This window comes from Athene cunicularia (assembly GCF_003259725.1).
Source record: "Athene cunicularia isolate RWA chromosome 23 unlocalized genomic scaffold, athCun1 chr23_part1, whole genome shotgun sequence".
In the NCBI taxonomy this organism is placed as follows: Eukaryota; Metazoa; Chordata; class Aves; order Strigiformes; family Strigidae; genus Athene; species Athene cunicularia.
In genome coordinates, this window is record NW_020799130.1 from 3,218,142 (window position 1) to 3,230,735 (window position 12,594).

The 12,594-nt window shown below is 42.0% G+C and overlaps 1 protein-coding gene across 2 annotated transcripts; it reads left to right on the forward strand.

Moving 5' to 3' along the window:
• The first annotated feature begins 5 nt into the window (after window positions 1-5).
• Window positions 6-12,320, forward strand: NIPAL3 (NIPA like domain containing 3). 2 transcript variants are annotated; one of them, XM_026863335.1, is made up of 12 exons: window positions 6-64; window positions 1,211-1,628; window positions 3,417-3,485; window positions 3,570-3,741; window positions 3,852-3,911; window positions 4,625-4,770; window positions 5,549-5,645; window positions 6,901-7,036; window positions 7,711-7,799; window positions 9,272-9,335; window positions 10,338-10,432; window positions 11,112-12,320. In XM_026863335.1, the coding sequence occupies exons 2-12, from the start codon at window positions 1,530-1,532 to the stop codon at window positions 11,309-11,311; spliced, it is 1,227 nt and encodes a 408-aa protein (XP_026719136.1). In that variant the 5' UTR covers window positions 6-64; window positions 1,211-1,529; the 3' UTR covers window positions 11,312-12,320. The 2 variants fall into 2 exon arrangements, with proteins under 2 accessions (XP_026719136.1, XP_026719137.1); XM_026863336.1 differs by having other exon boundaries at window positions 4,649-4,770.
• Window positions 12,321-12,594: the final 274 nt, after the last annotated feature.

A 12,594-nucleotide genomic window follows, 5' to 3' on the forward strand; every position in this document is an offset into this window, starting at 1 on the left:
AGGCCCGGGCCGTGGGGGCAGCGCGGCGGGGGCGGAGGGCGCGGGCCGCTCCCTGAGGGGGCAGGTGAGTGCGCGGGGCCGCCGGTGGAGGCCGCTTCTGTCCCCTCGGCGTTGCGGGTTTTCTGGAGGGTTTTGGTCGGGAACAAACCGCCGTTGGGGTGCGGCTGCGGGTCTCGGCTGCTCAGGAGGGCCTGACCCCGGGGGGGTGTCCGGCGGGCACCCCCTGTCCTCTGCCAGGCCCTGCTCTGCCCGGACAGGTTTCCCTTACGATGGGAGGGGGTTCAGTCCCCCACCTCCCCCTCACATCGGGGTGGTTTTGCTCTTGCCCGGCTAGGCTGTCACACTACCTCTGTCCCTGCCATGCTGGAGGCACTGGGACAACCCACCCAAATAATCCCTTGCAGGTCAAGGTTGGCCAAGAAAGTTTGCAGTTTGGGGCCTGCTGCCTCAGGATGTGACCACGGGCCGATTGTCCAGGGTCTGAATCTAAGGGATGCTCAGCCTGTGTGTGCCATTTCAGGTCATCCTTGGACTGAAAAGGATGTGTCACTTGTGAGGGTCACACCCCTGCAATGTCTATACACCAGTGTCCCCCTCTATATGAAGGGGGGGGGGATGATGCTGCTTCTCCTTGAGTTCTTTGGTGAAGGGAGCCATCACTGCGTGCAGGGACCCCGGACAGGCTTGCTGTGTGTGGTGCTTTCCAGACACCTATGATGAGTCTTACTCTAAGGAATTTAGCCTCCAAACTCTGCTCACAGCGATTACACTGAAATGACCTCTGTTTGCATGGAGAGCAGCTCTGTCATCCCTCAGCACGTGGGGATGGTGTGACTAATGTAATGCTGCATCCTGAACAAGCAACAGAGGTATGCAGGGAGTAGAGAAATTAAAAGCAGGGCTTGGAGGACTTCTGAGACTCTTTTTGATAAGAGCTTTCCAAATGGCAAGGCCTGATGTTAAATGCCAGCTGAATATGTCACCCCTGGGGCCAAGCCAGTTTGGAAACTCTTGTAAAGCAAGGTCTGTGTGAGTTTGTGTTTGAGACTTTGTAAGAAGGCATTTAAAATCTACTGCTGCTATGTGCAGCTGTTAGTTTGATTGCAGGGAGTTTTCTGTGGCCTATCCTTCAGCAGAATTTAATTGCAGATTTTGAACCATTGAGTTATTTTGACCTAATTATCTATTTACCTTTTTTTTTTTTTCTTAGTATCCTCTTGGAGGAATATAACTGTGCTGCTCCACTGACTGGAAAGAAATATTGCCTCATCTACACTTCTGCCTGCGATGCCTGCCCTATCTCAGTGTAGCCTGGTGAGGGAAGACGAGCAGTAGCCAAGCAGTGGACAGGCTACAGAGAAATTTTTTTGTGCTTCACTGAACTAATTGTTGCTTGTCCAAGAAAACAGGATGGATGGGAAGAAGTGGTACCAAGTTACAAATAAGGCGCTTCCAGCAGGGTCCAAGTCTCTTCTTTAAAGAGAAGTTCCATCAAAGAGGCTGAAAAGCAAACAGTCTAGTCAATCAAAATGGAAGGAGGCAACAGTCCAAATCTGCAGCTTCAGCAACTCCCGCTGGCCACAGCAGAGGTTTCTGTGCAGCCGCACACTGATTCCTTTTCTTACAAGGTCAGATTTGTACCCTGCTCTATCCCTAGAAGGCCCTAACTATTCAAGTAAGCTGATAATGCCACTGTTTTTTTTTTTTTTTTTTTTTTTTTTTTTTTCCCTTCAGAAAGTAGACTGTCTTTGTATCTAGCCATGCCTGGAGGCCCCAGTGTATTATATGCTGTGTATATAAGCAGTGAGAGAAAGAAAGAGCTAGACAAGGTGAAGAAAGGACAGGCAGTTAAAAGATGTGGCTGTCTAAAGGTGGTTAGGTGCAATAAATTCTGCTAGGTGCCTATTCAGACTAACTCATCCAGCAGTAATTGAGATCAGATGTTCTGGTCTGCTGTGTATTCAGGTGCTTGAATTTCAGGTGGGTCAGCCCCTCGTCATGCAGAGACCCTGCAGCTGAGATGGGATGTGTTGCTGTAGTTCCTCCTTATTCTGGGAACTGTTCCCAAATTGATTTCCTCTGAATCCCTGATTCTGAAGGTACTCAAGATTGTAGCAAGAAGGGCTTTTTGTCACTGGAAAAAGTGCTTTGCTGAGAACAGAGTCCAAGGTGCATTACAGAAGTTGACCAGACTGATGTTGGCTTGCAGGCTTTCACAGTCCAGAAGCCAGTCCCAAACCTGTGCTGCACTTGGGGGCTTTTTAGCTGAGGCACCATCTCCTTCTAAATTGAAGTTGCAAAGCCAGTAAACTGTGCTGAGCTTCTCTGGCTACATCTGTGATCACACAGTGACATTTTTCTGCCAACTTTACCGTCTGTCGTGGGAAGATCTCTCAGGTGTTTTTGAATGAAGCTTATTTCTTTACATCCTGATCAAGAGATTTTTGTTCTACTGATAAGAACTTGAAATCTTAAAAGTCCTTGTCTTACTATGTATGAGAAAATCAAGAATAGTATGTTTACTCTTGAGGGAGGAATACCAATGTGAGCTCTGTTATCCCAAATCAATCCAAGTAAGTACTAGACAGTATCTTGGAGACCAGCACTGAAATGAAAAGTGCTAATGACATCTAATGAGATTTAGACAGTTGTTGGAAGAACACAAGTGCTAAATGGCCTGGCTTAGCCTCGGGCTCTTCAGTTCACTCCTAATGTACATTTCCTTTGTGACTCAGCCTGCTTTACATCCCTTTTTATTTCAGATTCTGTCTTTAGACCGTGAGAATTAGTGCCGAGCTGGGAATGCTAATGTAGAAGGGTTGGGAGCTTGCTAAGAGTTGCTACCAGTTGCCTATTACTTTGGAATAACTGATTCATTTAAAAAGCAGCATAAAATCTGTGATAATTTAGCTGCCTCATCAAATGGGCTAAATTACTGAACCAGCAGATGTTGTAAGTGGAGAAGAGCAGAATGGTTCTTAAATTGTGACCTGCAGAATGTACAGGTTCCTGATCCATACTTTACTGAGTTCCAGGGCAACAAACATCCTCAGAAAACAAGAGTTTTTCAAAGGGAGAAATGAGTGAATGGATCCTGTTCTTCTGTATCTTCTTTCCCTCTGAGAAACTGCAAAGAATGCAAATGTATGCATACTAATTTAAGTCTTTTGTAGAAAGTGTCTGTTAAGTAAAGGTTATCCTTCACCTGAGTTTCACAAATTTAGAATGTAGCCACAGGGAATTTTACCCGAATTGCCCTAGATCACATAGAAAGGGAGGAAGATAAACAGAGATTTTACTCACAGGTCATACAGGAACTGTTTAAAAGTATCTTCCAGATTTTGCAAAAAAGCTCCAGTTTACTTCAGGGTCCAGTGGCTAAATTTAATATCTATGTGTTTACTTTGTTTTTACAGGAGAACCTGATTGGTGCATTACTGGCTATTTTTGGGCATCTTGTCATCAGTATTGCACTCAACCTCCAGGTGTGTATCGTGAAGCAACTATTCATCCTGCATTAAAATGCATCAAGCATCCCAAAGCTTTGTTGCCTTTATTTTCTTTTCTAGAAATACAGCCACATCCGGCTGGCTGGTTCCAAAGACCCCCGAGCCTACTTCAAAACCAAGACATGGTGGTGTGGACTGTTTCTGCTGGTGCTGGGTGAACTGGGAGTTTTTTCCTCTTACGCCTTTGCTCCTCTTTCACTGATTGTGCCACTCAGTGCAGTGTCTGTTATAGGTAAGGGGGAAAGAGACAGTGGCTGTACGAGTCCAAGTGCCTTCCAGTGCGGGAGTGCTGAGCACTGGACTGATACATAACTCACTGTTTCTCTCTCCTTTTTTTCATAGCTAGTGCAATCATAGGAATTATATTTATTAAAGAAAAATGGAAGCCCAAGGATTTTTTGAGTAAGTTCCACAGTTCCTTTTTATTTTTCCTCTCTGTTTACAAGTCAGGTGACACAAGCATGACCTCTCAAAAAACATAATTAGAGGGGTGGCAAGATCTCCATTAGTGGTAGTATTTCTTTGAAGAAATTCATCATCTCATCCACTGTTTGATAAAAATGTGTTGGGTTTTTTTTTTTTCCTGACTTATGCCAAATCATCTGATTCTCACAGATTTTAGAAATATATGGAAATAGTGTTTGTCTGCAGGATTTGAGAATCTTGGTTCTCTGGGCTGAAGCTGCAGCCTGGGGCCTTGACTCTGCAATAGCGTAGGCACAACTGCATCAGCTGAATTTCATACATGGGCAGGTGTTTGCAGAACTGGGGCATTCATTCTTCCATTTCCTAGAAAATGGGCTGTGGGCAGTGCCAGGCAGGATAAGCCCCAGATACAGATCTCGTAGCTCCTGTTTGTTTAGCAGATGCTACCTGGTATGAGCATTTTTAATCAGCTCACAGCACACACACTGCCTAGGGTTTTTTTGGTTCTAGTATTTTGAAAGTGGGGCATGAAGGGCAGAGGAGTGAGTCATCCAGAGGAATGTGCATGATGTCATTAATGGTCACGGTGCATGTGCGATATTAATTCCATGCATCCACACTAACCCACTAACTTTGTCCTCTCTCTTTCTTTTTTTTTTTTTTTTTCTTCTGTCCTTTGGTTGCCGAAGGGCGCTATGTTTTGTCCTTTGTAGGCTGTGGTTTGGCAATTGTTGGAACTTATCTGCTGATAACATTTGGACCTAATAGTCATGAGAAGATGACAGGAGAAAATATCACTAGGCATTTAGTGAGCTGGCCATTTCTGTTGTATATGGTAAGATGGCCCATGAAATGTGGGACAGTTTTCTGCTATGTGCCTGATTGGGAGTTTCATTTCAGGCTTTATTCTTCCTTATGGTTACTAGCAATACTCATTGTACTTGCTAATGAACCCATGCCAGCTTTTCCTGGTGTCAGTTCCACATTGCCTGTGGACACCTGCATGCACAGTTTGGAACCCTCCCATTCTGCCTCTGAATTATTCTGCTAGGACTTAAATACTTTTAACGGAAGAGTTTTAAAATAGCTTGTCTCTCCCTGACCTGTCAGCTTCAGCCTGTGGCAGCAGTACTGATGGCAGCTGGAGGCAACTGCTCCAGAGGTGTCCAGATACTGTCCTTGCATCTGGGCTCTTTCTAGACTGACTTTCTCTGGAGCCATCGGTCTCACACTGAAAATCTTATTTTTAATGGAGATAAGTTTGGCCATTAACTAAGATGTGTGCTTCAGGGATCACTTAAAAAACCTCATTACAGAAAGTAGGCTGAGATCTCTGGTGTGAATATTCAGTCAGGATTATCTGATCTGCTGCTTTACCATGAATATAATGTCAAAAGTGTCCCATGTTTCCTGTTCTGCAAGAAGCTATTTAATATATCATCTAATTAGAATCTGAGATCATGCTAAATTTGATCTATAATTGTGGGGGAACCTCATTTTCCTTTGATTTGCCCTGTTGTGCAATTCTAATGTTTGACTGCCTCAGAATCCTGTTTACTACCAACCCCATATACCCCGCATTTTTTTAATATTCTCATTTCTATCTTTTGTAGCTTGTGGAGATCATCCTATTCTGCCTACTACTGTATTTTTACAAGGAGAAAAATGCAAACTACATTGCAGTTATTCTTCTGTTGGTAGCTTTGCTGGGTAAGTTGATATGGACCTGTATGATCTTCTAACTGCCTTATAACAGTAAACTAGAGTAAACTGAAGCATCTGTGGCATATAGGGAATTATGCTGGCATAATTAATGTTATAAAATGCACCAATCCACCCCAGAAATGTTACTGCAAATCAGGCAAAGCTAATATCTTGCTGTGATATTTAGGATCTTTGCAAATGACCTTTAAACAATCAAGACTTACTTCCTGTAAGGACAAATAATCTGTCAAATACAGAAAGTGCAAGTATTTATTGGTGTTCTTAATTTTAATCTGTGAATACAAAGCATGGTACCATATCTTACCTATTCAGTGGATAAGGAAGACTGATTCTGTGGACGGAAGAGAGAATTTGACCTTCCAAGAATCTTCTTGGCTCTTGGAAGATTTACTGTGTGGCTTAAAGAAATGATAAATACTCTGCCATGCCAGTATTCCCTATTTAAATTGGGAGAGCCTCTGGACATGGTGTCAAAACATGCTTTTGGTATCCTCATAGCCTACAGTGACTTTGGAAAGGCCAGGATTTCACTTGTACCTTTCTCCACTTGAATCTGGGTTTTTTTTAAGAAACTGTGAGCAATTAAACTTTAAAAAGGATGAATAATAGCAAGGCAGTGACGCAGTCTGACATGCTGTTGAATCTGTGTTGCAGTCCTGAATTTCTGCTATTTATACAGCTTCAATTACTGCAGTGTCTTCTTTCTTTTTATTTTTTTGAGCTGTTTGGGGCTGAATTTCAGTAACTGATTCCTCAGAGGCTGTGTGAATTACAGACAAAGCAGCTATCCTAATTCTGAATGGCCCTGACTTGTGCTTTCAAGAAATGGAAAGGAAGTAGGCTCTTTCTGATTCCTGTTTTGAAAACTTCCTTAGCTTTATTAACTAAGCCAATATGGCATCAGTAATGAAAATTTGTATCTTTCCATTATATGATTGCACAACACTTTATTTTTTTAAAAAAAAAAAGGTAAATGCTCCCAGTCCTGTGACAAGGGAACTGTGATACAGAAACGTTAAGTGATTTATTGAAGGTCACTGTGGTGAAGCTGTTGGGAATAAAACTGTCAGGGTTGTCGATTAAATAGGCAGTTTGCATCCCATGTTGGGCCTGGCAAAAGGAGGGTTCTTGTAGAAGATCTTGGTTTTGTTTGCAGCTGCCTGTCATGTCTAGAGCAAATGTGCAGCGTTCCTGTCGCGTTGAGCGTGTGCTTCAGCTGCGTCTTGGTAAACATTCACAGGTTCCATGACTGTTGTGACTGTGAAGGCTGTGGCAGGCATGATTGTCGTCTCCATACAAGGAAACTTGCAACTCGACTACCCTATATTTTATATCATGTTGGTGTGCATGATTGCTACAGCGATCTTTCAAGCGACGTAAGACATTCCCTTTCTTTTTGTCTATAATTGGGCTGGTTTCAGTGGATCAGTATAGAGTGGGCTGTTTGTTATCCATTCCAAGAATGCTGATTCAATTTTAGAAGAATTATCCATTCTTTTCTATGACCTGTACTCAAATCCATGTCACAGGAGCTCAGGAGAGTGGTGGTGTTTGCTTTTTCCATGTAATGACACTGCCAAGTAGTTTTAATCCCAAATTTATAGATCAGGTATTTACAAAACAATATTAGGTATGAAATGGTGGCAAATCAAATACAGTGTCTGTGATCTGACTAAAATCAAAGTGCAGAATCAGTGTTGTTGATGACTTGTCTATTTTTTTCCTCCCTCTATACTTGTAATAACGTAAAAAGCTGGTGGCAGCAGGGATAAGGAGCTGTTCAAAATGTGAGCGGCATTCTGGCCCTAAGGTCAGTAGCAGTAATTTCACTGCCTTTGGTCAGTACAGCTATAAGACTTGCTCTTCTATCATATTAATTCCAAGGGATGCTGCTGCAGGTTTAGTGAGAAAGAGAATAAAGTTACTTAAATTTATGCATCACTTTTGAAAGGTGATTCCAAAAGGCAGACCTATACTAGTCCATGATAGCTGCTATACAATTTGAGTATCCTTCCCAAATCCACCCCTGTTGTCTGTTATTGTATTGCAGATTTTTAGCTCAAGCCTCACAGCTGTATGACTCATCTCAGATTGCCAGCATCGGCTATATCCTGTCCACCACTGTAGCAATCACAGCAGGTAACAGTGCACAGAACAGCGTGCTGGTCCTTTCTACAAGTAGGGCAAAAGATTTTGGAAAATAATCCTCACTTACAGATGGGGAAGGTGAATACTCAGCAAGATGACTTGTATTTTCATGTCATCTCTGTTCTGCAGCTGGCTTTGTTTCTTTTTTCTTTCCAAAAATGGGAATTATCCCCTTAGACTGTGTTAAAATTTTCTGTTAGGTTCTGTCATTTTATTTGAAGTGCATGGGAACTTATGTTTGAGACTGTATTACTCATACCATGCTAGCATGTAGAAGAGGGTGATGTGTACTCTTAGACATCCTTGAATGCACAGATAAAATTTCTCCTTGTGTAATTTTATCTAGATTTTGTTAATGTATGTGCTACAGTGTATAAATGTATTTGCTTCCTCTCTACAAAGATGTCAGAATTCTCTTCCCAACAGTCTTGTTTGCATTGTAGCTAGAACACAGCTGCTCACAGGCACTTTTCTTTCTGAACAATTTACTCCGATTTCAGCCCTTGCCCACATAGGAAACGCTTCAACTGCCTGAACAAAGATGAGCATTTTAAACCCCTTACGCTTCAAACCCGACGAGCAGCCTTTTTAAGGTTCCTCACTTAGACATATGAGCAAAACTGGGCAAAACAAACAGAAAAACCAACCAAAACCCCAACTCTGGAGAAAGTGTGTCTGCTTGACAGTGATGGATACTATCTGTGTAAATAGTTATGCTCTTCTAGGTATGTAAGGACAACAGCTTCCCCTGTAAATTACACGTTGCCTTTTAATGCTGCTCTTTAATGCCGTGAGGGAGTGTGGCCTACTCTTTGGCTCACATTTATTTCCTGTCATGTTCGAAGCCATATGCTGCTCTCAGACTCGTCAGCGTATTTACTTTACTTCAGTTAGAAATGTAAAGAGTGGGAACCAGAGTGCGTGTCCTGTTGACATCCAGGACATGTCATCTTACAGATTTGAGCTGTATATACTTGCTTGGGGTCAGGAGTTTGTATGCTCTTGTAGTCAGATCTGATCTGGTTTGTCAGTCAGACTTTAGAAATAGTGTCTCTCTTGCTGAGGGTGTGGTGACCACTGCTGTATGGTGGGAATTTGGCTCAGGCTTTAATAGCACAGTGACACGCAGTAGTTCCAGAAATGTTTCCTTTGCAACCCAGGATCTGATATGGAAAGATTTGTACTAGTGCTGTGCTGCTGTACAGATTTACTTGCATCTATATCAGTTACACCACTATAACTGTTTTGGTACTGAAATTCTAACAGATTTGTCAATAAGTTGCGTTACATTAGAAATCAGGCCACCTTTTTCTATTTTAAGATGATAAAAAAGCCAAAGGTGCTGACTATAAAAATAGGAATCTTACATGATTTAGTTTCTGGAGGGACTGGTGCTGGAGATATAGTGATAATTGCTCAGGCAAGCTGGGAAGAAAGATGTCATGAATTATTTCCTTTTAAAGGAGCAACTTTTTACTTGGACTTCACCGGTGAAGACGTTCTCCATATATGTATGTTTGCACTTGGGTAAGTGTTTAAAGTTTCCTTGATAGAAAACTGGAAAATATTTCTTCATATGACTGAAATTTTAAAAATATCTATTTATCTCTATATTGGAGGTACGTACTGTCTTGGAGAGGAGGACAAACTGAAGGCACTGTCTCTGTTAGAGCAGACAGTGGCCCATAGAATTCAGTATCTTGTCTGAGTGATGATGAATGCTCCACAGGAATTGTACACCACTAGGTTATGCATAATTGGACAACGTTATGTGCTAAACCTCTTACCAACTGTACTGGATGTTGCAGCATGTGGGCTGTTTTTCAAGCTACCTGCTCATGAATCTAGAAGAATTGCAGAATCACCAAAAGAAGCCATCTCTAGGGAATCTACTTCAGGTTTTGCAGCAAGTCTTCACTGAACTGTGGCTGGACTTGTGGAGTCCCGTTCCTGAGGGCACGGGCACTCACACAGTGCAGATATGATCAGTAAAACATTTGCTGTGTAACTTACATTTAGTCCTAGTACAGTGTCTTGATGTGATTAGCTCTCTGTAATCAGGGGACATTCTGAAAGGTCTTTCAGATTAGTACACAAAAAAACAATCGGGAGATTAATGTTATGAACTGCGCCTTTCTCTGTCAACACACTGTAAAAATCAAGATCAACAATTGTTCGTGTGTTTACCTGTGAGAAACTTTTCAAAGGTCAGACTGTTAAATCCTGGAATTTCATCAAAGTAAACCAAATTTTGATATGCTTCCTTTCCCCTTTAGTTAGTCAAGGTTAATTAACATGAAAACTTTTCCCTGTGTTTTGATAAAGAAAAGGTGAAATTGTTCTGATTGCTAGTTGGATTTCAATACTGCTGAAGAGGGTTATGCCCTGTAATTCTGACTTCATAGTTTGTTTGCTTCCAGTTCTGAATTCTTTATGCTACACAATAGGCACTTGGAAGAAGCAACAGGCAATATATCACCTCCTCTCTCTTTTCACAGTTATCTCAGTAGATCTTGTTTTCTCTCTCAGGTGTCTCATAGCATTTCTAGGTGTCTTCCTGATCACACGAAATAGAAAGAAATCTGTACCGTTTGAACCTTACATATCAATGGATGCTATGCCAGGTAACAGTAAAAATACAGTGGTTTATCAGTCTTTTTCTTTTGAGTGTTGGGCTTCGCAGTGAAAACACAAGCATTAGGCTCTGTTAAGTATCTGAATATATCAGGGGACTGTGTTGTTTTCTAGTTTTTCCTTGTTTGCACCTTGTGAGGGGTACATGCGTCTTTTGTATGGAGCAAAGAGGTGATGTGCCACCTGGATCTCACGCTGGGTCCTCTGACACTGCGGGGGTGTCATATTTTGTCAGACCAGCCTTGTCCACTTGGCTGCTGTCTGAGAAGATGAACTAGTTTCAAGCAAATGCTTGAGACTGGGCTTGGACTTCATCCAGCAGAAAGAACTGATTATTGGGGAAGGCTGAGATATGTTGCAAAGAGATACTGGCCAGGGGGAGCAGAAATTTCTTTTGGGAAGTATAGCTAAACTCTCTGGTGAGCTGGATGAAAGATCTGCAGGACTTGATAAATAACTGACTGCCATCCCTCATTCACTTGAAGCTTGTTTCTCCATTAGTTGCTTCAGTGCTAAGCAGAGAAACGTTATGTCTTTCATTTAACACTCAAGGAACTGATGAGCCACATAGCATGAACACTGAGACTTTATAATTTGCTGATTTAACAGAGTGCAGGAAGAATGCACTTTTGTTCCTAAGCATTTAATCTCTGTCTTTGCTCTTTTCAGGCATGCAGAACATGCACGATAAAGGAATTGCAGTTCAGCCTGACCTCAAAGCTTCTTTTTCCTACGGTGCCCTAGAGAACAATGACAACATGCCAGAAATTTATACTCCAGCTACATTGCCGATCGTGCAGGAGCAACATGGATCCAAAGGAGTTTCTGCTCCACCCTACCGAGTGCTGGAGCACAGCAAAAAGGAGTGAGTGACCTTTAAGGAACTGATTTGAATCATCAGAAGTATGACCTTTATTTATTTACCCACTAAAATATAAGCAAGTGTAAAGCCAACCTTGATATAGTTTAAAGCTCGTCTCAAATTTAACTTTCAAGGCTGATTATTAAAATAAACAACTCTCAATAGTTGTGAAGTTGAAAGCATTTGTCTTAGCAAGAAGTAAATCACAGTTCTCCGTTGGAGGCTGCTGTCTGGAAGCGTGACGTGGTGAGTGCACTATCGTGGCAGTATGAAACCCATGAGAGAGCAGATGCTGTGAAAACGCAGAGCTGTGGGAAGAGAAGTGACTGTGCAATTTTTAGTCCTGCTGGGAGTGCGTTTATCTCCAAACAGAAATTTTCAGGAGTTGCTCACTGAAGGAGGAGGGCAGGATTTAATCTTTCCTATATAGAGACGGTGGCTGTTTTCCAGAAAAGCTGTAAATCCTCATGTCTCTAGCATGACCACCAAACTACCTTAACATGGCAATAAAGTGTGATTGTTTTCAAGCACGAATACTGAAACTTACTGTGTCTTTAGAGCAGCATATTTGGTTAGAGTAAGCAAGCTACTTTATTCCTTCAAAACGTGAATCTTGGGCACTTTCTGTACAACTGTCGTCTGGCTAGTGTTGAACGTAGGCTCTGAGAATGTGAATGGGTTTTATAGCACCACTGGATTATATGGCAGCTTAGAACAAAGATTTGCCAGTTTTCTGGTTTCATAGCAGGAGCTTCAAGATGGATTAAATGGCCCAGAGGGAACACTGTAAAGTACGAGAACAAGAAGAAATGAGGATAGTAATGTGGCTGGTGGGGATTTTTTGTAGTTCTTGGTGAGGTCCTAATTCTCTATCACTTACATTCTGCTTGAGGCAGGATTTCCAACTTTGTTTAGTGGTCTTAAAGGTGTTGACATTCCTTAGTTAAAAAGCTCAGTCTAGGTGTTGTAGGCTGCGGTGTCCCGTCCCCCCCCTTTTTTTTTCTTTTTAAAAAAAAGCAAAAAAAAATCTACTAATCTGATATTGTGACTGACCTAAGAAGAAAAAAGAAGTGTGCACAGTCCAGCACCCAGTAAGGACTGTAAGAATAATGGAGCCTTGTGTACTCGTGATACTTATCTTTCCAGCTTCTGAGAGATGGCTAGAAGCTGATAGGAAAGGAGGACAGACACAAGGGGGGAAAACTTGTCAAGTGAAAAGGACAAAGTACAACATTTACTGGCATATGCAAGTTTTAGTGGCACTTCGATACCATCATCTTCTCTAAAAGC

Excerpts from the sequence above, each read along its gene's own strand:
- NIPAL3 (XM_026863335.1), top strand. The coding sequence starts at position 1,530 with ATGGAAGGAGGCAACAGTCCAAATCTGCAGCTTCAGCAACTCCCGCTG. Across the intron at positions 3,486-3,569 it reads GTATTGCACTCAACCTCCAG|AAATACAGCCACATCCGGCT; the intron begins GTGTGTATCGTG and ends TTTCTTTTCTAG. Across the intron at positions 7,800-9,271 it reads CACTGTAGCAATCACAGCAG|GAGCAACTTTTTACTTGGAC; the intron begins GTAACAGTGCAC and ends TTCCTTTTAAAG.